General features: G+C 43.1%; 2 protein-coding genes across 3 annotated transcripts in view; one reads left to right on the plus strand and one right to left on the minus strand.

Annotated features, from left to right (window-relative positions):
* Positions 1 to 4,305: 4,305 nt before the first annotated feature.
* CCDC89 (coiled-coil domain containing 89) lies at positions 4,306 to 18,985 on the plus strand. The gene is made up of 2 exons (XM_089681061.1): positions 4,306 to 4,896; positions 15,379 to 18,985. Exons 1-2 carry the CDS (start codon positions 4,366 to 4,368, stop codon positions 15,799 to 15,801), a joined length of 954 nt encoding a protein of 317 aa, XP_089537187.1. The 5' UTR covers positions 4,306 to 4,365; the 3' UTR covers positions 15,802 to 18,985.
* Positions 18,550 to 26,556, minus strand: part of MYO1A (myosin IA) — a 150,673-nt gene continuing 142,666 nt past the window's right edge. For both annotated transcript variants that reach the window (XM_089681053.1, XM_089681043.1), the window contains 2 exons: positions 24,114 to 24,247; positions 18,550 to 19,832 (listed from right to left, as the gene is read on the minus strand). In XM_089681053.1, coding sequence (XP_089537179.1) covers positions 19,712 to 19,832; positions 24,114 to 24,247 — 255 coding nt within the window. In that variant the 3' untranslated portion in view covers positions 18,550 to 19,711. The remainder of the gene's footprint in view (positions 19,833 to 24,113; positions 24,248 to 26,556) is intronic.

Here is a 26,556-nt window from a genome sequence, read left to right on the forward strand (position 1 = left end):
AAACAACTATTTGATAATAAATGGCTTCATATGATCACTATTAGGGTTGTACAGATACCATTTTTTTTATTGGCGAGTACAAGTACCAATACTTGTGCCCAAGTACTCGTCGAGTACTGATACCTTTGCAATGCGATTTGAGCCCATACAAAATGAATGGGCTCAAATTACACTGAAAAGAATCACATGTGATATGAACAGGAATGCAGTGCAAATCGCACCACACCCATAGGGAAACCATATGTGATTCAGACAGGAATCGCATCGCTACTTCATCTGAAGTAGCGCAATTTCAGTTCAAACCACATGTGATTCGTTGCATTGCGATTTGATGCCATTAAATTATATGGGCTCAAATTACACCGAAAAGGTATTGGAGCATTTGCACGAGTACCCTAATGACGATCCTTAAATAAAATAACATTTTGACAATAAATATACTTTATCACTTAACAACAAAGGCCCAATTTGTCCTGAAAAAAAACCAAGGTGTAATTCATCTGGATACACTAGGTAGCTGCAACGTTATCTCCAGTTTTACAATCACATGCATCTATGTACATCCCACTTCCTCTGATCTTTCACATTTAGGTTAAAAAAACCTTTTTCACTTTTTTTTCTAGACCTGGATGAAGAGGTAGGGATTAGCTTTGGTAGGTTTGGACACCATTTCGAACCCGCCTGAGCTGTCTCACCAGGAAGCTGTCATTGTGGACAACTAGTCATAAATGGTGGAGGCATTCCCCACCCCACAGCCTCACATATAGAAGACTGCCTGTGTGAAAGGGGCCTAAGGGGGTTACCTGTTAATTTCAGATAACTCCTGACTTCTGACTTGCCATGCCACAAGGGATCCAAGAGCAAACCTCCTGCTGAATCAGAGCTGAATAGGACAGATATCAGTTTTATACATCTGTGCCTGTTCAGTTTGTGCCTGAATTTACACAGTGGACAGGGGCAAACCCAGGAAGGCTCTACGGGCAGCCAGATGTATAAAAATAGGTGTCCATTTAGATCAGGATACCTCCAATCCATCGCGTTTAGGTCCAGAAAAATGAAAAAGGATCTAGTCCATTTCTATTTTTTCCCCATACCTGGACAGACTCAGAGGTAGGCTGGTGTAAGCAGACACATCAGCCTGTCCATTGACCCATATGGAGCTTTCGATCGGGTTTGCCTAAAAAACAGACATATGTACCTGATCAGAAAGCCTTTTTAAAAGGCCCTCAAAGTAGGCAGCAATTAGTCAGCTTTTTTTCATTCAATTAGTAGGATGATCTGAGTTCATTGTATTCTGACTGCAGGGAGATTTCCCCACCAACAGAATACACTGATCAGTGCTGCTGGCTATAGCCAGTAGTGCTGATCTAGCAGTGAAAATCTGACAGGGCGATTGTGCAGAAATTGATTGGTAGAATGATTTCTGTTCAACCACAATGCACATACCTGGACTGAAATTTGATTTGTCTCTGCTGAGCGGGCCAAATTTTGATCCATGTGTGGGGAGCATAAAGTGGAACTTCACTCAATCAGCATGGTCTATTTTTAATCCTTATGCTGCTAGCATTAGTAGATAGATAGGAAAGTACAACATATTTACTTGTTTTAAACTTTTTTTGCATTTCTTCAGTAACTCCTGGTTTCCTTGCTCAGGCAAATTATGTCATACATTCCAGGATCTTCAGGATGGGAGGGCTCTCAGCTTAGCCAATGCCGGAGCTAAGGGTAGATGGATTCCAGGAAGTAAATGCTACACAAATCATCTGCCTTTACTCAAGATGGCCATGAACAGAAATGCTAGGGGGTGTTTTTCAAAATGATTTCTCAGCAAAATAAAGCATGGAGACATGGATGGATGGGGGAGTTTGCTTTGAATAGTAACAATAAATTAAATAGTATTTTTGGTTTGTGGTGCCCAGATGCAGTGCAGTTCCACTTTAAATCTTGAAAAGGGAGCAACTATTAGGCTACAATCATAGCAGGTGATTAGGGCCAGTGTGAATAGTAGTGGCAGGAATCAGAGATTACTGCTACAGCTCTCATTGGGTAGGTGCGTCTGCTGGCCCCATTCGCTATTACGACAGGTCACCAGGGGCCGCAACTATTCACGGCTCTCTGCACAGGCCAGCAATTACCTGCGGTGGTCACACCTGGGCAACCTTTTGTGTGCATCCAGCAGTGATCGCTGCAGATAATCGCTGGCTGTGAAGAGAGCTTCAAATAGCTGTGGCCACTGGCAACTTCTCATTACAGTGAATGGCTCTGATGAAGAGGGAATCGCCATTGGAAATGCATCAGCCATCTGAAGGTCTTCTTGTGCTTTGGGAGCAGATCTGGTGACGTGATTGCTTTGGATGCTGATATGCCTTTGTCAACACAGTCGTTTGTGAGTTTATATCTCCTTTTAACTTAATAAAGGTAACTCAAGTATTGAACTAGGCCAGTGCGCCCTCTGTTTTCTTGTTTTTGCAGTGAGTTCTTTGGGTTTTCCCCAATCCTTAGAGAGCAGCAAGGCATGTGCCGATGTTTTCAAGGACCAGAAGTATTTCCATCATTTCACCACTCTTGTGTGCAGGAGGTGGTTTTCTTGTTCTCTGGTTGTATTACAGTGAGTGGGGCTGCGGCCGCACCTAGCCGCTGAGAACCATAGAAGAAAATCCCACTACAAGTCAATCGCCGGTGTGAATGTAGCCTAAATCCTTCATAAGAGATTCTTTTATCAGTTTCAAAGAGAACCTGTCACTTTGACAGCCACATGTCCCAGCAGAGGTTGGTATCATCTAACTTGTGGAAGATTATATAGATAACTAGAAAAGCTACAATTTCTGGGGAAATTGTGTGAAGTGTTCTTGCCTCCACCAGTAGTCTACAACTGGAGTGGGCGGAGTAACTGGGTGGAGTGGCTTGAGTAACTGTTGTGTGGTTGGAGTGGCTGGAGTAATTGTGAAAAGGTCAATGGACGGCGTGAGTTGCAAACAAATGGTCATATTGTGAAAACTATCAGGACTATGGCTTAGCCGTGGACATTTCTAGTGGCAGCAGGGATAGCTGAACGTTTTAATATAAGATTTGTGTAGGTGGGCTTGAAAATGAGGGAGTGATGGCAGTTTAGAAATCATGTCCTGATTTTTCAGCTCACACTCTAGCTTTTGTCACTCTGCTGCCTACTCACATACCTGGGTTCCTATGGCAACTCACTCTACAGCAAGGGCAGAGAAGAGCGGTTAAAAACAAACTGCTCCAACTTGCTCACTTTACTGGCGGTTGCCATCTTCAAACGGTTGTAGTTTAAAAATTATAAATCCTACACCAAAGAGCTTTATATTGTAAGAATCACAAGACCCAGACCTACATTTTGATGCATAGTATGTCTCTGAAATATTAAAAATGAAGGCACAGTCGCAGTTTAGAAATTGCTCTTCAAATTTGAGGTGGCTAGAGTGGAGTTTCAATAAATGTCAATGGATGGCGTGAGTTGCAAACAAATGGTCATATTGTGAAAACTATCAGGACTATGGCTTAGCCGTAAACATTTTTAGTGACAGCAGGGATAGCTGAACGTATTGATATAAGATTTGTGTAGGTGGGCTTGAAAATGAGAAAGTGATGGCAGTTTAGAAATCATGTCCTGATTTTTCATCTCACATTCTAGCTTTTGTCAGTTCTCACTCTAGTTTTGAACATTCCGCCATTCATTCCTATGGGACCAATTTCACCACAAAAACGCTGATATTTCGTGAACCATTCGGCGAAACGTTCCACAAAGTAATAGCACACCAATAGGGAACAATCCACACGTTTCGGTATATTACTGTCTATGTAGTGTAAAAACTGTGGGAGGAGTTAGGGTGGTAAATTTGGCTGTAATAATAATAATATATATGTGAGATAACAGTAAGTGGTCTGCCATGTAAGAACACTTAATAAGTGTCATTGCGCAACATCAGCCAGCAAAAAAGCAGCAAGCCAGTGCGTTCTGTGAAACTGCTGTGTGTAACTTGGGGAAGAAATGCAGCATCAGCTACAGCCTCATGTCCCAAAACTACTACCCCTCCTGGCTCCTGGGTGTCAGGCAATAGTAACCTCCAGTCTTTGATGGCAGCTCCCCCTGGGATAGGTTCCCTTATTATAGGCTTTACTGAATAAGATGGGTGAGTGAAGCACAGAGCCAAAGCTGGCCATTGTGTAGGTTTCCCCCAATGTAAGTGACAGTGCTATATGCAGTGTATTCATCAGCCTGGCCTCCATAGAGCCAGAATGCTCAACTCAGCTCAATGCGCATGTGCAAACCTCCCCCAGCATCAACCGTCTCCATGGAAACGTTAGTGGCCCGCAAGCCTACTGAACTCACTAGTAGCCAGTAACATGCCGGGGGAGAAGGAGACCTGGGACGAGAAGGCTGACAACGGCCTGCTGAGGTCCCGGCTGGACGAGCAGTCCCAGCTTATCTGCCTGCTGAAGCGGAGAGCCGATGACACTGTGCTCCGGTGTCAGGGCCTGGAGAGAATGAACGAGGAGCTGGAGAGGAAGAGCGCCGAGGCGCAGACACTCCTGGCGGCTGAGAGGAAACGAGCAGACCAGCTGGAGGAACGGTTCAGCCTGCTCGCCGACAACCACCAGGAGATGATCCGCTTCAAAGATACCTACAAGCGGCAGAACGAGGAGCTGCGGGCCGAGTGTGAGCGGCTGAGAGAAGAGCGCCACCCCGAGCTGCTGGAGAGAGAGCGCGTCATACAGGAGCTACGGGCACAGCTACAGGCGGCCACTGCCCACATCAACCAGCAGGGGGAGCGCCACACGGAGGAAGTGGGCTCACTGCATCAGAGACTGGGGGCACTGAAGGAGGAAATCAAGGACAAGAGCCAACAGCTCCACCTACTGGCCGGGAGGGTAAAGGTACATCTGTGTACTGGCAAGAGTAGTCAGAGCAGGAGACTTCTATTACCCCTGGTTCACATATCTGCGTTCCTCCGGCACGAGAGCCCATTTATTTGCCCCGGGACACACAGAGAAGAAGTCCCTGTGCTTCTTCTGAAAACGCAGTCCACACAGGAACCTCGGTTCCTAGTACGGTTGTGATTTCCAGTGAGGACGGCGTGCCATTAGAATTAATGGCCCCCGCCCGCGTGTCCGCATTCTTCTGTATGGGTGGTGCAGCTGCACGGATTTTGGTGTGGATCCGCAGTGACACCACCCGCACATATCTGAACCTAGCCTTAGTGTAAATAAACTGCTGAAAAAAATTAGCGGAACAGTTTTTAATCAGAGTATAGCATCAAGTCAATTAAACTCCTGGGATATCTATCTGTAGCAGAGGGGGTTGTTAATCAGTTTCAGCTGCTTTGGTGTTAATGAAATTAACAACAGGTGCACTAGATGGGCAACAATGAGACAACCCCCAAAACAGTAATTGTTTTATAGGTGGAGACCAAAGACATTTTTTTCCCTCCTCATCTTTTCTGACTGTTTTTCACGAGGTTTGCATTTGGCTAGGGTCAGTGTCACTGCTGGTAGCATGAGGCGATACCTGGACCCTACAGAGGTTGCACAGGCAGTCCAACTCCTCCAGGATGGCACATCAATACATGCCATTGCCAGAAGGTTTGCTGTGTCTCCCAGCACAGTCTCAAAAGCATGGAGGAGATTCCAGGAGACAGGCCGTTACTCTAGGAGAGCTGGACAGGGCCGTAGAAGGTCCTTAACCCATTAGCAGGACTGGTATCTGCTCCTTTGTGCAAGGAGGAACAGGATGAGCCCTGCCAGAGCCCTACAAAATGACCTCCAGCAGGCCACTGTTTTGAATGTCTCTGACCATACAATCAGAAACAGACTTCATGAGGGTGGTCTGAGGGCCCGATGTCCTCTAGTGGGTCCTGTGCTCACTCCCCAGCACCATAGAGCTCAACTGGCATTTGCCATTGAACACCAGAATTGGCAGATCCGCCACTGGCGCCCTGTGCTTTTCACAGATGAGAGCAGATTCACCCTGAGAACATGTGACAGACGTGAAAGGGTCTGGAGAAGCATGGAGAACATTATGCTGCCTGTAACATCGTTTAACATGACCGTTTTGTTGGTGGGTCAGTGATGGTCTGGGGAGGCATATCCATGGAGAACCACACAGACCTCTACAGGCTAGACAATGGCACCCTGACTGCCATTAGATATGGGGATGAAATCCTTGGACCCATTGTCAGACCCTACGCTGGTGCAGTGAGTTCTGAGTTCCTCCTGGTGCATGACAATGCCCGGCCTCATGTGGCAAGAGTATGCAGGCAGTTTCTGGAAGATGAAGGAATTGATACCATTGAATGTCCCCCACGCTCGCCTGACCTAAATCCAATAGAACACCTCGGGGATATCATGTTTCAGTCCATCCGACACCACCAGACCCCATTCACACTGTTTTCAGGGTCTCTTCACACCTGGAAGCGCACAGGAACGCGCTGCACATTCCTGTGCAATTCACATGCAGTGCAGTGTGATTTGGGCCCATTCGTTTTGAATGGGCTCAAGTGCCACTGCATCACACCAAAATTAGCGCATACACTATAGACAGAGAAAGTAGGGCTGCTCCAGGTAGACTCGCCACTGCCACACTCCACAATCCTTCAGCGTGTGTGCCGGGGGTTATGATTATGCGCTGTGGTTAGTGCGATACGCATGAACCTTTTTTCCCCCACTGGCATACAGTAGTGTTTTTAAGCTGCTTTTTTATACAATAAAGTGGATATGTGCTTTAGCCTTCTGCACTTTCATTTTGTCTAGTGCATACACTACTTTTGATAATGCACTGCAACCGGATTGCATGGTACGTCTGTACTATGCAATCGGGTACAGGAAAATGCACTGCATTTGCAACTTACGTTTGCTACAGGTTGCAACCACAGTGCATTTTGAACATGGTGTGGGAAACACGCACAGAATGCGGGTTTTCTGCACCACATTCTGGTGTGCATGGTGTGTGGACCATAAGACAGTTTTGATTACATGTAAATGCATGTAATGATTTGAACCCCTTTCCAACCACCCAAGACATGTGCAGCGGTAAAGGATGGGCTTTATTGTCCACACTGTGAAGTGAAACAACAAGAAGCGCACCAACCTTGTGCATTACCTCAGTAACCAAAATTTATTTAATGAAGGAATGGTACTCACAAACAGCGAATAAAAACAGGCATTTAAGTCCACCCAGGGACTTCAAAAGCAAGAGGCCAGCGCGAATCCCATCATGGGTGTAGGTACTCAGTCCAGCTGACGCGTTTCGAAGGTCAAGCCTTCTTCCTCAGAGCTCTTGTTGTTTCACTTCACAGTTTGTTCGGGCTTCCCCAGCCTTGGTTTGGAGCTGCACGACTTTGGATACTCCGGTGGTCGCCTCTCTGGAGGTTCTAATTCCATCTACTCGCCACCGGCCTGGGTCCCGGAGCACAGGAGAAATCGCTTTTGGTTTATGGCTTTATTGTCCACACACATATGTGTTGCTGGACTTTCAGTTTATATGCTAAGAGCGCGCTCACTAATAATTGTAAATAGACAGGCGCTACATATATAATGTGCATATACATATCAAAGGTTTGTTTCACGACATGCCCCTATACCAAACCATTAGATTTTATGTGTTGCACCTATAGGGGGTGCTATATTTTCCACTAACTTCACAAAAAACATAAAAGACACATAATCAATATAAGTCCAAAAGTGAATTAAAGATAAGAAAAAAGGTGACAACCCTTTCTATTCCTTTACGCTGTGACCCAACAAAGAGAGTGACTTTATATCTTCACCATGTGCCACCAAGGTATATATAAGTTGCTCACTCACCAGACATTTTGACCCCAATTAAGGTGGTCAGATGCACTTTTTGGTCATATAGGGGACCATCCTCTTAGGTTCTCCTAGAATGTTACTCCCCTCCAGCGGCTCTACGCTAATATGGCCATAAGCTAAAGCATTGGGATTCCCAGCATAACCTCTGATTCAGCTATGGTGTTCAGTGCGGGCTAATCCTTAAAGAGGTTTAGTGCCAGACCGCTCAGATAAACCAGACAGATAAAAATCCTTCTAAGTGTAGTATTTATTAAATGTACATTAAAATCATAAGACAAACGGTTTTGCACTCACATGGCATGGTGCCTGTATACCGGCACCAGTATCTGCAGCTTGTGAATGCCAAAGATGGTCGACATGTGCTCCAGGCCTCACTTTCACTATGGCTGAACGTTCCCGGACCCGGACTTTATGTATTGACGCTGTGACGTACATTTTGCCCAGTGGCGTCTTTAGGAAGTCCCTGCTTTCAGCCCAGAGTTCGAGCTGTTAAAGGCAGCTCGCGATCTGGGGTAAAAATTGGTAACCAGTAGGACCAGCTTGTAAGTATGTGACCATTGAGACAATGGTCACATGATCACTAACCCTTCCCAATCCCTGGAAATTCTGAACTATTTAAAGGGATGGGGTGGGCAGGAAGGGGTTAAAAGGTACCATTCACACTATGCGTTCCCCTACGTGTTAGTGCATTCAGTATAGCTGCATTTAGAGAAAATAGAATTCTGTGTGCTCTGGACAGTTTGGAATCTCTGAAAGCGTGTAAACAACTGTAGGTTCAGTACATGTAATTGCAGAAAAAATGGATCCAGAAGCCTAATTTCCCTTGTGTTTGTGGGCTTACACACATAATCGTTTTGTTTTTACACAGGATATTGTTGACAGCTAGATCGTGCATAAAAAATTGTCCGTATGCTGTACGCATGTAACATTTGTGCTCATTACATGCATATGTACATGGACCCCATCGTCTGCTGCCTTCACTGCTCAGGGCCACCATGAATATCAGTAATGTGTATACAGTGGCACTGGCCATGCTGATTATACACTATTGATGTTTACATCTTCGATCTAATTACTAATACACTGTTTTCCTGAAAATAAGACCTAGTACTATTTTTGGGAAATGCTAAAGTATAAGCCCTACCCTGAAAATAAGACCTAGTTGTGATCAGGGCTTTTTTTCAGCCGGAACGTGGTGGAACACCATTCCACCACCTCCGGCACTGGCCCTGTGCACACCCATATCTACTGTCTCTTATAAACACAGAAGCGTGGCTTTTGTGTTTGCAAGTGACAGTCCCTCTTGTAAGTGACAGCACCATCCACTCCCACAGAACCTCCCTACCTCTGTACTCACTGTGGGACAGGGAAGGAACAGATATCTGCAGGTGCAATTTACAAGCTGACCTCAATGCTCTGTTTAACTGGGCAACTATGTGACAAATGAGGTTTAATGTTGATAAATGTAAGGTTCTGCACTTGGGGGCTAAGAATATGCATGCATCATACATACTAGGGGGGGTACAACTGGGGGAATCAATGGTGGAGAAGGATCTGGGGGTTCTGGTAGATCATAAGCTTAATAATGGCATGCAATGCCAAGCTGCAGTTTCGAAAGAGAGCAAAATCCTCTCTTGTATTAAAAGAGGTATAGACTCCAGAGAGAGAGATATCCTATTACCCCTGTGCAAATCATCAGTAAGACCACATCTGGAATATGCTGTTCAGTTTTGGGCACCAATTCTCAAAAAGAACATTGGGGAACTGGAGAAAGTACAGAGAAGGGCAACCAAGCTGATAAGATATAAGGTAAAATATACAGTAAGCGCTCAATACTGGTGGCAGCAGCTGAACATAAAAGGAAAACGCATATAAAGTCCCACAATTCAAAATATAAAAATGCAGCGCTTAAAAGAGTGATAAACACAGTCCAATGAAAGAAGTGCTCCGTGATTCCTAGTGCAAATGGTGGAAATTTACACTAACCAGATAGCGTAAAATTATACGCATGTGTGTATAAATCCTGTGGAATCCCCTTCTCCACTTGGATCTGGTCAAAAGAATAGCCGGAAAAGGTAGGTATCCTACGCCCTCATGTGGTGAAAGAGTGGTCCAGCAGGTCAGAGCGATGCCAATCTGAGGAAAGCCTCCTCCGTCCCAGGAGATCCTTAGGGGCTGTGAAAATGGAAGAAGCTCCTCACAGGAGACACAGGGGAGTACTCATAGTGTAGTAGATAAGGCTTTTATTGTAAAATATCTGTGCACAATGAACAGGGTATAGGCAGATATGGATGAATCACACTGACCCCTTGATATCAAAGATGTCAAAGGAGGTCCTTTGTTCCACCTCTGAAGAAGTGCGTGCGCACGAAACGCGTCAGGTGGGACCCAGGACGCCGTTGACACTAAGCCGCCGGTGCCACGAGGAGGCCCGGCGGCCATCTTTGATATCAAGAGGTCAGTGTGATTCATCCATATCTGCCTATACCCTGTTTATTGTGCACAGATATTTTACAATAAAAGCCTTATCTACTACACTATGAGTACTCCCCTGTGTCTCCTGTGAGGAGCTTCTTCCATTTTCACAGCCCCTAAGGATCTCCTGGGACGGAGGAGGCTTTCCTCAGATTGGCATCGCTCTGACCTGCTGGACCACTCTTTCACCACATGAGGGCGTAGGATACCTACCTTTTCCGGCTATTCTTTTGACCAGATCCAAGTGGAGAAGGGGATTCCACAGGATTTATACACACATGCGTATAATTTTACGCTATCTGGTTAGTGTAAATTTCCACCATTTGCACTAGGAATCACGGAGCACTTCTTTCATTGGACTGTGTTTATCACTCTTTTAAGCGCTGCATTTTTATATTTTAAGCTGATAAGATACATGGAGGAGCTCAGCTATGAGGAGAGATTAGAGGAACTGAATTTATTCTCTCTTGAGAAGAGGAGATTAAGGGGGGATATGATCACCATGTATATATACATCAGTGGTTCATATAGTGAACTCGGTGTAGAGCTTTCACCCTGAGGTCATCACAGAGGACAAGGGGGCACTCTTTACGTCTGGAGGAAAAGAAATTTAATATCCAAACACGGAAAGGTTTCTTCACAGTGAAAGCTGTGAAAATATGGAATAGACTCCCTCAAGAGTTGGTTCTGGCCAGCTCAGTGGATTGCTTTAAAAAAGGCCCGGATTCTTTCCTAGATACACAGAATATAACTGGATACTAACATTTATAGGTAAAGTTGATCCAGGGAATATCCGATTGCCTCTTGGGGGATCAGGAAGGAATTTTTTTCCCTGCAGGAGCAAATTGGCTCATGTCTTGCGGGGTTTTTTTGCCTTCCTCTTGATCAACTGTGGGTATAGGATTATAACCTTTTTTTTTTTTAATGGTTGAACTGGATGGACTTTTGTCTTTTTTCAGCCAGACTAACTATGTAAATAGTGTACATGGGGTAATGCACCCCAAGAAGCCTGATACTGCCCCTAACATCTGGTATTGTGTGCATTAATGCAGGTTACATTTAAAGCAACCCGTTAATTTTGAAGGGGCTGTTCACATACCCCCAACACAGTTTTTAATGGACTTGCACCCTTTTTACTTACGCAGTGCAGCACAATGCACAGCTGGTGAAATGTGTGCTTTGTTGTGTTGTGCATCAAAACACTTACATTGTGGTGTGCTGGCTGAGTGCTTGAGGTGACATTCAAAATAGTTACCAGGACAAACACAGGGGGTGGATGTCCCCGGAGGGACACAGGCAGCAGTAAAATTCTGAAAGGTGTTCTACCCTTCCATAATTAAAAAAAAAAACAACCCAATGTCAAAAGAGCCATCAGGACCAAAAGAAGACCAGTAGAAGATGGCAGCACATGGTGCAATGAGGGTAAGCATGAACCTGTTAACACTGGAGAAGGCCAAATCAGTGTGTAATTCCGACATAATGACAGCCAGTGCAGTTGTTTCTCTGCGTGCTTTCATCTTCCATAGGCAGTCCTCTGTGGTATATGCTGTTGGACTGTGCGTAGTTGTTTTCCAGACACACAATCATGCCACCGCAAGTGATTCAGCTGATCCTTCCAGGAGCTCAGAAAATATAGCCACTCGGGCATGGTGGTAAATGGGGACGTTAATGTATCTAGACTTGGCTACACATGCAGATTTTCATCTTGCTAAAAATCTGTGATTGATAGGAGGACTACGTTAGTGCAATGTATTCAAGTGATTGTCTTAGAAAAAGTATGGGGGCTGCCATTGCTGGCCTCTGCTTTGAAAATGTTTGTTCCCTGGCTTCTCTGCTGATGCTTTGGCTTCAATGCTTTCTGAGTGTCTCTGAACAAGTAAAAAATAAGACATATTGATGTTTTTCTGACACCCATTTTTTTTTACTATTTACTATTCTAATACGACTATATGGCGGGGGGGGGGGGGTAATCTTGCTATAGGTCTGCTTTACATAAACAAATGTGGTAAGACGCTTATAATTTTTCGATGTATTACATGAAAATCTATTATATGTTTGCCTTATGAATGCCTTGTACCGAAAGCAAATAAATTATGAATAGCTGGAAATGTAGATGAATTGACCCAGTGATATAGTCTGAAGTCTAGATGGGACTTTGTTGCCATGCCTGCAGAGCACTCTATGATATATAAGCTCATTAGATTTTCCATCTTCTGTCAGCTGCAATTATTTCTCATATGTGTTTTCAGAATTGTTTCCTGTTCCATATTCACCAGAGATACAACTGAGGGCCCTTAGAGTCTAAGCACTCTGAATGTAATGGAAAGATTGACAGGTTGTCACTTTCTGTAATGTTCAAAGAATTACAATGACAGACGGCCTGAGGGAGAAATAAAATATCAGTTCCTATTTCCTTTTTTCCTATCTAAGAAATCCTAATGTAGTTAGTGTACGTTTCCTGTACAAGGACTTTAAACACTGTAATCCCAAATCCCTGTGATAGTTGTGCTATACTGTAATGGGCATTCACTGTCCTAAAAGTGCAGTAAACCAAAGCAGCCAATTGGTCCGTTAATGTAGTTAGATGAAGAATAGCTGAAATATGTTTTCTTGCCATCGTTCAGTGAACTTTGCACTTTGCCATTTCACTACCTTATCAAATGTTTTCATGCATGTCCCTAAATGTCTTTTAACCACTTGACCTCCGGAAGGTTTTACTCCCAACATGACCAGGCCCTTTTTTTTTTAATTTTCTATTCAGCACTGTGTTATTTTAACCACTTCAAGTTCGGACACTTTCATCCCCTTCCTGTCCAAGACAATTTTCAGCTTTCAGTGCTATCACACTTTGAATGACAATTGCGCAGTCATGCAACACTGTACCCATATGAATTTTTTAGCATTTTTTTGAGACAGATAAAGCTTTATTTTGGTGGTATTTATTCACTACTGGGATTTTTTTTTTGCTATGTAAATTAAAAAGTCCTAAAATTTTGAAAAAACAAATTTTTCTTATAAAATTTTGCAAATAAATAGTATTTCATTATAAATCTTGGCCACAATTTATTCCGTTATATTTTTAGTAAGAAAAAAATTACCCACATTAGTTTATAACCAAAAATTATAATTTTTAAACATTTTTTTTTATATATATATATTTTTTTTACTGTCACCCTAGCAGTACAGTGTCACCATGGTGATTTTTTTTTTTTACACCGATTGCTTTTACACCCATAAAGGATGTAAAAACAATCATTTGTCCTTCTCTCTAGCTGCATTCTTGCAGCCATTGAGAACTACTGAGTGAGCTGTGATTGGTCACAGCTTGTCACATGGTGCAAGGCTGGTGTAAATGGCCCTGTACCATGCGACTTCTGTGATCATTCACAGATTTCACACGTAGTAAGCAATGATGTCACAAGTGACATCTTGCTTTCTACTCTGCATGTGATCACTGATTGGCCAATCGGTGATCACATGATTGGGACCTCGTACAGCGGTCCCGTCCAACGATCGGAGTTCTACTGTGTCCGGAGGACACAACGGGCACCAGATTGCGGTGCTGCACACTCCCAGGGAACGCGCACAAGCAGGGTGCAGGGAGGCCGTTTATGAACAGCCACCTGACCCTGCACTGCCACTGTCCGGGCCGTTTATATACAACGGCCAGACGGGAGGTGGTTAACTGGTAATTGCGTGGTCATGCAATACTGTACACAAATGACATTCATATAATTTTTTCACACAAATATAGCGTTCTTTTGGTTGCATTTGATCAACACTTTTTTTTGTATATAGACATCCAAAAATACCAACAATTTTGAAAAAAAACAATATTTTTTACTTTTTGTTATAAAACCTATCCAATAAAATCAAATTTCTTTTTAAATGTAGGCCAAAATGTATTCTGCTGCATGTCTTTGGTAAAAAAAAAATCCCACCTCTAAGACTGTGTTTTTGGGGACACTAGTATAGTTCTGACTTTGACCAGGTTACTGATCTGGACAGACAACACACTAGTAATGGCAGAGATCTCTGACTGTGATAGTGTGGTGGGCAATCAGGGAGTGGCACTAACTGACATGGTCTGGGAGGGACACTGACACTATCTGACATCGCTAGTGACACTAACACAGTGATTAGTGATAAAACAGTACATTGTCACTGTACTAATGAAACTAGCTGGGTGACAGGGGTGATCAGGAGGGCAATCAAAGGGTTAACTGTGTGTCTAACAAGTGTGTGTGTGTGCTGATTTTACTTAGACTGGCTGGCTTTTCTCCCTGATCTCAGCTCTGAATGGTAAATGAGATCAGGGATTAAACCATCCAGATCTGTGTTCTGTGTTTAACAGCACACTGATCTCTGTGCTGTGGTTAGCCACAGCTGCCAGCAGGTTCACAGCGAAATCATTGGCTGATAGCCTGCTGACAAACTCATGGTGTGTCCAACCACAGCATGTCTGTAAACCCGGAAGTTACCCGCGACATATGGATATGTTGCAGTGGAACAACAGAGCCACCGGCCAGCAGTAAAAGTTCAACTACTGGTCGGCAAGTGGTTAATCACCATCATATTTCAGATCTCCGAAAAATGTCACTGAAACCTTTCATCATCTTTAGTTCTTTCACAAGGCAACATCAAGCACTTTGAGAACCAGCTTTAGAGTGTGGTGGGTTCTGGGGCTAGCATTCTCATCTTGCTTTCATTACCTAGTGATTAATTGACGTGCAACAGTTAGGCAGAAATGGACCTCATACTTTTCAAACTGTATGTTTTTCCAGGTCACTAACTCGAAAGCGTAGTAAACCCAGAATGTAACCTTCCAACACTTTCCCCAAAGTAAAAAAAAAGAACCATTCTGACTAAACAAGTAAGCATAAAACAGATATGGCATGGCGATAAACTCATATTTTGTTTCAATTCTGCAGAGAACACCAAGGGGATCTTGGAATTTCATAAGTGTGTAAAGGGACTTGACCTATGACACATATTATAGTTATGTATCAAATCTTCAATGTAATGCAGATCATAGAAAAGTAATATCATATCTCACATACTTTATCTTACTTGTAGAAATCAGAAGAAATGTGTCAACAAGTAAAACAGGAATTGTCTTGTTCAATTGAGATGAGGAAAACAGAGCAGATGGAAGCTGAAAGAAAAATGGAGGAGCTGAATAAGGAGAAAACAGAGCTGCTACAGCTGTGCATGGAGAGAGGGCGTACTTTACAGGAGCGCCAGAAAGAACTATCAGAACTAAGTAATCATCTACAAGGTGCAGAGAAGGCACGGCGAAAAGCAGAAGAGCGCTATCAGAGAGATTTAACAGCTGTGGATGCTGATTCCAGAGTGCAAGAACTGAATTCAAGACTGAGCAACAGCAAAAAGCAATTAGAACAGTTGAAGAGAGAGTCTGACGCCTACAAAAAGCACAGTGGAGACTTGTTAGCAAAGGAGAGAGAGCTGAATGCCAAACTACGGCACTTGATTGGGTAAGAGGGTGCCATAGGTACACCAGGGCCGGGTCTAGCCTGTCTGATCTGGGGGTGCAGTAAAAAATGTCAGGGGGTAGAGGATACGAGGTTGGCTGGGTACTGTATAAGAGTCAGTAAGGCAGTGTACATGGGGTTAGCAGGGCAGAGGTCAGGAGTTTGTAGGGCAGTGTACAGAGGCCATTAGTTTGTAGGACAGTGTAAAGTGGGTTATCAAGACAGGTGTTAGTATGGCAGAGGACAGGGGTTAGCAGGACTGAGGATAGGGGTCAGCAGAATGGAGGACAGGGGTCAGCAGGGCAGGGCACATGTGCCAGCAGAGCAGGGTACAGGGTTCAGCAGGGCAAAAGAAAGTGGTGAACTGAGAAGAGAACAGAGTCACTGTTGGCAAGGCATTCAAGGGATCATCTCCTCGTCACACAGCACATAGCTGAGAGTGGTATTCCTCCACACAGTGTGTAGGTGGCTACTGCAGCTGCCAATCCGCTCAGGGAATTTCACAGGTCAGAACTGCAACATAGCAGCTAGCTACACATAGTGCAGATTAAAGCTGTGTGTGTTAGGGTGCCCTGTGTACAGTGGGGGCAGTGCCAGGACAAGGTCATCTACAAACTGCGCCTCGTGTTCCCGATGTATGAGCAGCAAGTCTCACCAGAATTCCCTCCCCCCCCAAAAAAAAACACTAATCAACATGCTCATGCCTAAGCATACATTACCCCTGCAAGCCAAAATTCTCCCTAAACAAAAATGAAAAAAAATCCCCCTCATCCCAGTCCAAATCCCCCCTCCCAGCACAAATCTTTGCCCCCCAATCCCACCTTCCAGCTCAAATTCCCCACAAATCTCTGCTACCCAAAAAAATCACCCCTCCTAGCACACATCCTCTTTCCTTCCAAATACCCCCTGCTAACAAGTTATCCCCCCAACCCCCCCTCTTAGATTGGAATGTACAGGGTTTGATTACACGCCATATATCGCTTCCAAGGACTGCTCATCTCCCAGAAATGTGGATAGGAGAGGGTAATTGAGCCATGTACAGTTTGATGAGATCCTGTGTCACCTGCTGTATGGAGGAACGCTTTATGGCAGGAAAGGAAAGATACACAGCACAGCCACAACTCCTTCCAGCCACTACCACTTCTTCTGTCCAGACTTTTTAGTTCACTACACCAGGCTGTCCCTCCATGCCCCTTGTCCCTGCCCTGAGTGTGGGGATTGAGGGAGAAGCTCAGCAGACTTGGGTACAATGTCCATGCATGGAGGGTAGCCTTGGGGGCGGGGGCTCAACTGAAATCTGGGGTGGGGTTCAACCCACCCCCCTAGATCCGGCCATGAGGTACACAGTCATAAGAACTGGGCAAAAAACTGTACTTTGTCTCACCAATTATGTTTAATGCTTTTTGTAAAACAAGATTTTTGTATGTTTTACATGAGATTCATCTTTTTAAATGTACAGAATTGTGCCAATATTTTCTAGAAAAAAAAACAATTCGTTTTTCAATATAAAGATTATGCCAGAATTTGTATTTATATATTTTTGTTTCTCAGTCACTTTTTATCCTTTTGCTATTTTAAAAGCTTTACCTCTGCTATTATAGTTGATCTGCCAACATTTACACGATAATGTTTTAATAAAGAAATTTTGTAAAGTAAAAAAAGGCCACTTGCTTTACCTGTGAGGCTCAGATACAGTGGCGGGCCATGCATTTCACACCTAGGCCTTCAGCGATGTCCTACCTGACATGGAAAAAGTGGGGCTTGGATTTGCCAGGGTTGACCGCATTAAAGAAAGTAAATAAAATGCATTCTCCTTTCTTTCCTAAAGAAGAGTTCAATTACTCTGTTGTACAGGTTATGTGTGTTTAAGTTCCAATAAGTTCTTTTCTATTGCCATAGAGGTTAATGCTGAAAGTTGAGTCTGTCCAGTTGTATTTCTGGCATACATTTTAAATCGCTATATTTGCCTGTAACTCTAACACTACAGTGCTTTTCTGAACCAAGTCAGCTGTACCCTGTCTGGGAGTTCTCCCCAAGCACACTTTCATGTAACTTACAAGCTGCACAGGGGATCCACAATCCCCAGCCATAATTGACACACATCATCTCTAATTACAACCTCCCCCTTCAATTCTTTGCACAAGATACGTCATTTCTAAGTCTTCTTTATACATGCCTAGTTCTTTTGCCCCTTTTTTAGAGTGTATATAAAGGCAAATCTTTTTTTTCTTGTTTTAGATCCTTCTTTCTACAATTTTTACAGTTATCTTTGTCCTTATTGAAGAGAGTCAGCTCTCTAATTGTCCTGGTGGCAATGGTCACTGAGACAGAAAGTGAATCCAGACATTTTGAGTTGTCACCAGAACAGTAGGTAAAGGTAAATCCCCCAATGGGGACATCTGTTCTTTTCACAACTCGAAGATGAAAATTCTATTCACTTTGCAGAGATCTCATCTAATTTCCTGTTCTGTATCCAGGAAGGGAAATAAGGGTGAAACTCCTCAGAAGGACGCAGGCAGCAAAATAAATAAACCTAATAGGGGTTTTACCCATTCCCCACTTTATCTAAAACAAACAAAAAAAAAACTTTTGGCTTTACATGCAGTTTACCAGAACACATTATTGCCAGCTCTGCCCACTGGCTGTCCATAAGCCTCTGCCAAAATTGTACCAACTTTGTACTCACCTAGTGCTACTGATCAACTGTTACTGGTGTCCTTATTTTAAATATTAAAAAGAAACCACATAAATGATACACTGGTGAACCACTTTCAGTATTTATTGATGACACATTCTTTAATCTCATGGGGTATGGTCATGGGTCATAAAATAACTTGACAGATCTGTACTTTAAGTGGCAAAGAATTTCTGCTTATGGGTAGTACATTCATATTGCTCAATTTGATATGTTCTTAATTAGAAGCACCTTATGCTTTTAAATGTACCTTTAGTACAGTATGTCAGATTTATGGTCCAGTAAAGTTCAAACCCATAATACATCATTTACAAAAAACAAAAAAGACCGATAAACCTTCATATATGCACTGTGTTAGTCCACAATTATTTGGAACATGACATTTCTCATTGGTTAGGGTTAGGAATTGCCATTGCCCAGCAAATCATAGTACAACATGAGAATAATTTATACTTATACAGTACATACTGTATTGATATCTGGATTTCTTTTTTACTTTATGATTGTATACAATTTAAATTATAAACTTATTAACACCTAGCAAATTAAAGCTAATTTTGCTTCTCCTTATCAACGGTACCATTATTTAATTTTCTCAGTGAGTCAATAAGAAAACATATTAAAAAATAGAATCTATAGAGTTATGTTTGCGGAGGACAAACGGAGTGTGTGACAAGAACATGGTTTATTGAAAATCTCTGTAAAGCATGTAGCTCTGTTTTTTTGTGTTTTTTTTTTTACAGAACTTTAAAGATTTCTCTGAAAATATCCAAAATTCAAACATATTAGTGTGCAGTAGGAAATGCTTGTATTTTGAAAGAGTTTCTCAGACCAAGCAAAAACTTCTCTTCCTTACAGCTATGTTGTCTCTTGAAACATGCAAGTTGGCATTTGAGAGAATTTGTTTTTTAACTGACCTTCCTAAATTAGTCAAGTGGTGATCTAGATAGCCATGTACATGTTGCACCTGTTTCAAGAGACAATTTAGATGTGAATGAGGCATCTCTGCAGATGGGTTTAGCAATCCTTTAAATTATTCGATTCTGAGCTGGAACAGTAAAAAACTTGTTTGCGTCTCACACTTGTCCTTTGTTCATTACTCCAGGTAATATAGATATTTCTCTGACCCATGACTTTTCAGAACCATAAAAACCTTTTAGTTATCAGTCCATTGCTTCCTTAGTGTAAAACCTTCTCAAGCAAAATTCTGCACATATCCTCATTACACATGCACTTCCACCATTTGGCTTCCCTTCTTCTTGAACACTGGCCCTTTCCCATTCTGCACTGAGGTTTCAACAAATTTAACAGCTACTGGGTCCTTCTTGAATGTCACAGAAAACCTAGACCGGGAAAGAAGAAACAATTACATACCAATTATATATACCACAACACATATTAACATTTTACATTTTTCAAACAAAAATGGATGAACTAGAAATTCTGTTATTTGAGGATAACTTTGAGTTTACGGAAATATATGAAATCTGGTTGGACAGCTCAAATGACTGGGCCACAAATATTGAAGGATGCACTCTGTTTTGGAGGAAGAGAATTGGCAGAAGAGGTGGAAAGGTGCGTATGTACATGAGCAGCGATCTGAATGTGAGTTTGAGAGATGATATCACTAACAAGAACTGTGATGGTGCAGAGTCATTATGATTGGAGCGCCATAAGAGTAGGAGCATGTTATAGGCCCCTAACGAAAAAGAGTGATATTAATATTTTGGGCGATTTTAACTATCCTGATATTGACTAGGGAAATGGAACTGCACTGCAGGATAATTCATGAAATAGATGGTGGAAGCCTCAACAAGGAAAAATGACCTGTTGGATCTACTCAGTTCAATCAAAACACAGAGCTTTCTACAGATCTGCAGGTTAGCAACAGCCTGGCTAATAGTGATTGTGGTGTAATCACATATGCCATAAGTTACAGGAAAGAGAAGCAAGTTGGTATGACAACTCTAAATGTTAAAAAGGCTAACTTCAGTAAGCTGAAATCCTTACTGCACCACACTTATTGGGACCAAATATTTGCAACAAAGAGCACAAAAGGCACATGAAGTGTATGATGAAGTAAACAAGTGAATTTTTCATTGTATTCCATTGGGTAACCAGCATAAAAGAATAAAATTAAAACCTTTTTACCTCAATACAATTTTAAAAATCAAGTAAATGAGAAAAAATAGGCCTTTAAAAAGAACAAAGTAGAAGGCATTCCAGATTTACAAGGTATGCAACAAACAATGCAAGGGAGCACTCGGCGTAGCTAAAATAGAATACAAGAAACACAGCAAGTAATACATAGCTCAACATTTTTTTCAAATATCTCAATAGACATTTTTTTTATAAAAGAACAGATGGGCCCCATATTGGATGAACACAGCAAGCTGCTCACAAATAATAGGGAAAGGCAGATGTGTTAAATCATTTTTTTCTCTTTAGTTTTTACAGATGAAAAAATGATTTTCATAGTACTAATAGTAATATTAATGATGTTTCCCCAAAGGTACCTCTGTAGTTGACCGAAAACCAGATTCAAAACAGACTAGAGATATGTAATGTAAACAAATCACAAGGTCCAGATGGCTTACACCCACAAGTCCTTAGGGAACGTAGCTCAGTTATAGCCAAGCTGCTATTTCTAATATTTAAAGACACCTGACTGGTATGGTATCAACTGACTTGTGTAGAGCAAATGTGGCATCAATTTACAAAAAAAGACTTGAGATATATACCAGGAAACTGCAGACCAGTCAACCTAACACCGATAGTATTTAGGATATTTGAGGAATGTTAAGAAACTCAATACAGAAATTTGCCCGTGATAAAGGTATTATAAGTAACACCCAGCATGAATTTATGAAAGATTGTTATTGCCAGACCAACCTGTTATCATTCTGAGGAAGTACGTGAGAAATTTAATGGTGGAAGTCCAGTTTATCTAGATTTTGCTAAAGTATTCAATACTGTACCTCATAAAAGTTTAATCTATGAAATAGGGTTTGTTGGACTTTTGAAATTGTACTGTATGTGCTTTCAAACTATGTAACTATATAACTACTTGTCAGTGCTAGATAAAGATTGTGCTTTATTGCTTTTCACAGTGCCTGGCACTTTGAAAACATGCACTCCCTATGTCAACTGTTCAAAGAGAAAGACGAATTGTATTAAACCACGAGAGGTCTCTCTAGTGCAGCGGTTCTCAACCTGGGGGTCGCGACCCCTTTGGGGGTCGAACGACCATTTCCCAGGGGTCGCCTAAGACCATCGGAAAACACATATTTCCGATGGTCTTAGGAACCGAGACACCGCTGCTGTCTCCGGCGATGTGTGGGCGGGATGATATGCTGCCCCTGTCACCGCCTCCTCGCCGCTGATTGGCCACCAGAACTGTAGCTCAGGAGAGGCACACAGGCGGCCAATCACCGGCGAGAAGGTGGAGCTTGGAGAGGAGGAGCCGAGCGGCAGCGCGCGGAGATCGAAGAAGATCGAGGGAGCTGCAGGAACGAGTGAAGAGAGAGGCCAGAGAAGGAAGACAGCTGACAGGTAAGTGCAAATTTTGCTGCTGCAGCCAGGTATGCAGGCTGTAGATGGCAGAGGGAGAGAGCGAGCCCAGGCTGGAGCAGGAGTCAGCAAGGTAAGTATCATTGGTGTCAGTGGAAGGGATAGTGCCCCATAATTTGTGTCACTAATACCAACGATGGGGCACTATTCCTCCCCCCACTGACACCAACGATGGGGCACTATTCCTCCCCCTACTGACACCAACGATGGGGCACTATTCCTCCCCCCACTGACACCAACGATGGGGCACTATTCCTCCCCCCACTGACACCAACAATGGGGCACTATTCCTCCCCCCACTGACACCAACGATGGGGCACTATTCCTCCCCCCACTGACACCAACAATGGGGCACTATTCCTCCCCCCACTGACACCAACGATGGGGCACTATTCCTCCCCCCACTGACACCAACGATGGGGCACTATTCCTCCCCCCACTGACACCAACGATGGGGCACTATTCCTCCCCCCACTGACACCAACGATGGGGCACTATTCCTCCCCCCACTGACACCAACGATGGGGCACTATTCCTCCCCCCACTGACACCAACGATGGGGCACTATTCCTCCCACTAACGCCAATGATGGGGCACTATTCCTCCCACTGATACCAATGATGGGGCACTATTCCTCCCACTGATACCAATGATGGGGCACTATTCCTCCCACTGACACCAATGATGGGGCACTATTCCTCCCACTCATACCAATGATGGGGCACTATTCCTCCCACTCATACCAATGATGGGGCATTATTCCTTCCACTGACACCAATGATGGGGCACTATTCCTCCCACTCATACCAATGATGGGGCACTATTCCTTCCACTGACACCAATGATGGGGCACTATTCCTCCCACTGATACTAATGATAGGGCACTATTCCTCCCACTGACACCAATGATGGGGCACTATTCCTCCCACTGATACCAATGATGGGGCACTATTCCTCCCACTCATACCAATGATGGGGCACTATTCCTTCCACTGACACCAATGATGGGGCACTATTCCTCCCACTGATACTAATGATGGGGCACTATTCCTCCCAGACACCAATGATGGGGCACTATTCCTCCCACTGATACCAATGATGGGGTACTATTCCTCCCACTCATACCAATGATGGGGCACTATTCCTCCCACTGATACCAATGATGGGGCACTATTCCCCCCACTGATACCAATGATGGGGCACTATTCCCCCCACTGACACCAATGATGGGGCACTATTCCTCCCACTGACACCAATGATGGGACACTATTCCTCCCACTGACGCCAATGATGGGACACTATTCCTCCCACTGACGCCAATGATGGGACACTATTCCTCCCACTGACGCCAATGATGGGGCACTATTCCTCCCACTGACGCCAATGATTGGGCACTATTCCTCCCACTGACGCCAATGATTGGGCACTATTCCTCCCACTGACGCCAATGATTGGGCACTATTCCTCCCACTGACACCAATAATGGAGCACTATTCCTCCCACTGACACCAATGATGGGGCACTATTCCTCCCACTGACACCAATGATGGGGCACTATTCCTCCCACTGACACCAATGATGGGACACTATTCCTCCCACTGACACCAATGATGGGGCACTATTCCTCCCACTGATACCAACGATGGGACACTATTCATCCCACTGACATCAGTGATGGGGCGCTAGTCACTGCAAAATTACAGTTATGAAGTAGCAACGAAAATAATTTTATGGTTGGGGGTCACCACAACATGAGGAACTGTATTAAGGGGTCGCGGCATTAGAAAGGTTGAGAACCACTGCTCTAGTGGCTAATTTACACACACATTATAATACATTATATAAAAGCACTCTTTTTAAAAATGTAAATCCACTCACTGAAAATGCATTATACTTTCCCTTTCCCTAACAATATCTTAAAATGAAAATTATTACATGACTCTCTGACATCTTAACGTGTTGCCAGACTTACTGACTCCTTATATGGCAAGTATAATATGACATTTATTGAGGTGTATAACTCATATACAACATACATTATCCGTAAGACTTACTGATCAGTAATCTGGACGTTCAGCTTCTTTTTTGTCATTTCCAGTACTGCTTGGTGAAGTCTAGCCACGATTTCTATTACATGCTCGCTGGTTAATAGGATGTCATTTCCTCCCTTCCCACCTGGTGTGGCAGTCTGCAACACAAAGGTATTTTACTAACGCAGTTGCATAGTAATACAGATATTTCATAAAATGAACTAATATACGGAACTATATAAACTATTGCTACTGTAGGTATTAGGGTTAATGCAAGCATATAAATGAATTGAAACCTAAAAAGCGGACTTTGTAATAATGCAAACAATTAAAACTGGGGATTTTTTTTATCCGATGTGTAGCGTGAAAATGTTTTTTGTACTAAGAAGTACCCTGAACATTTTACTATTTGTCTTGAATTTCTCCTGAAAAGTAGCAGTGCACATCCTGGAATGTGACGGTGCCTAGGCAATTTAGTGGCTACAACCGTATACCTGCTGTGTGAGATCATCCAAGGCACTGTGTTACTGATAGTAAAGAAAGCTGAACATCCACTGGATCCTGTTTTTTCTTCAATGCATTTCACTGGGGTTTATGTTACATTCAAGCATCGTGCCTTACCACCAGACCCTAGCCTCTCCTCCTTTGTTCTCTGCTTGCCTATAATAGGCCCAGATTCTACTTTTCAGGTCCTCTTTAACATGCATTTTCTTCCATCCGTAGGGTGCATCAATAATGCTCCTGTACAGCCTTGTCTATATGTACTTTCTTTGAAAACACACATCAGTCTATATGTGTGTCAATGCATATTCTTTTCAGTAAAAATAAAAAAATTATATCCAGTTTTAATAGTTTGGATAGTCTATGTTCCTATGTGGCAGAATTGTGTATTTGGGCTTGCTGTAATTCTATATTTATATTTTACAGGTATTTATATAGTGCTGACAAATCCACAGTACAATATACAGTATATTGTGCATTACATCAGTTCCTGTCCTCAAGGAGCTTTCAAACTAAGGCCTTGACCTCATTTGCACATATAAAACCAGACAAAGAATCAGCGAGCACTCAAGGAACCAATTGAGCCAGCCGCATATGCACTTAAAAAGGAACCCTAAAACATTACAAATAATCAGAAAAAAACAGTGCATATTTACACATACTATGATAATTTAGGACTGGAACCAGTTAATCTACCTACTTATCTTTGGATTGTGGAAAGAAATCAGAAAACACCTGGAGAACAGGGAGCACATACAATCTCCATGCAGGTAGTGTCATGATTGGCATTCACCATTAAAAATAGGGGTTTAGTTAACAAAGTTTCCTAAATAAATGCTGCTCCATAATAGTGGAAAGTGGGCTCCATAATAGAAAGTTCTGTACGCATTGCTCAAAGTTACCAAGATTCCAACTACTGCATTCAATGTAAATACTTGGTGTTGGTAAAATAGACCATTTAGCAACTCTTTTTGGAATAATATTTTCCATTCTCTTTCATTTTTAAATCTGAGCAGGAAAAAAGCAAAATGGTCATGGCTACTTTCAAACACCAACAAATAGTACCTGGTGTCTGGGTAGCACCACAGCAAAGTTATCAGAAATACAGAGCGTGACAGTGCAATGCTCTGTCACTATGGAAATAGAAATGGACACAGCACTCTCAAACAGTCAGTTTGAGAAGTGCCAGCAGAGATTTTGTAAGCAGAGAAAACTGTATTTTAAGTTATCCCTGGATTTGGTAAATCTGGGTCGGAGCTGGAAGCATGAAAGCTCCAAAGAGTATTGGGTAGGACAAAGTCTTCAGTCTTGTGTCCAGGTTTTCCAGAAATTCTGCAGAGTGCGTGTGTGTCCAGGTGAACACACTCGATATAAGACAGATCTGGGCATAGCTCAAGGGAGGTCGAGGTGGAATAGCAGTAGCTGTTGCTGCAATTTGAAGAGAGAGTCCCCTGGCAGGGCAGCGGGGAGTTCCTGTTGGAGACTACATCCCTTGTGAGGGCGATTCCAGGCCCAAGGACTGTGAAAGTCTTGCCAGCTCAGAGAGTCTGGGAGACCAAGAGAGGGTCTGGGAGGCTGAGAGAACTGCAGAGGCCAGTGACTCCAGGGGGCTAGAAGGAATCTGTGAGTCTTTGGAAGGAGCAAGCTGAGGTACTGGGAAAACCCTGTCAAAAAGCCACATGGGGCCTGAACAGCAAGGTGCTTAGAGAGCCTGAACAGTCAGTGGTCTGGGAGACCAAACTGAGCAGAGGTACTGCTAACCAGAGAGCCAGATGGCTAGGCATTTTCATTGTGTATTATTTTTGGGTGAAGTTGAAACCCCCTGCGTGGGAAATCTTGTGTTGGAAGGACTTTTTATTCACCAACAAAAGTGGGCTACCAGACCCTTAAATTTAGTTACTGTCTAGTATGGACTCACTTAAAAATGTATCTACCACTGAGCTAAACATGCCCCATATCATAAGAG

This window comes from Staurois parvus, unplaced genomic scaffold (assembly GCF_062004578.1).
Source record: "Staurois parvus isolate SC_StPar_1 unplaced genomic scaffold, SC_StPar_1.0 ptg000017l, whole genome shotgun sequence".
Lineage (NCBI taxonomy): Eukaryota > Metazoa > Chordata > Amphibia > Anura > Ranidae > Staurois > Staurois parvus.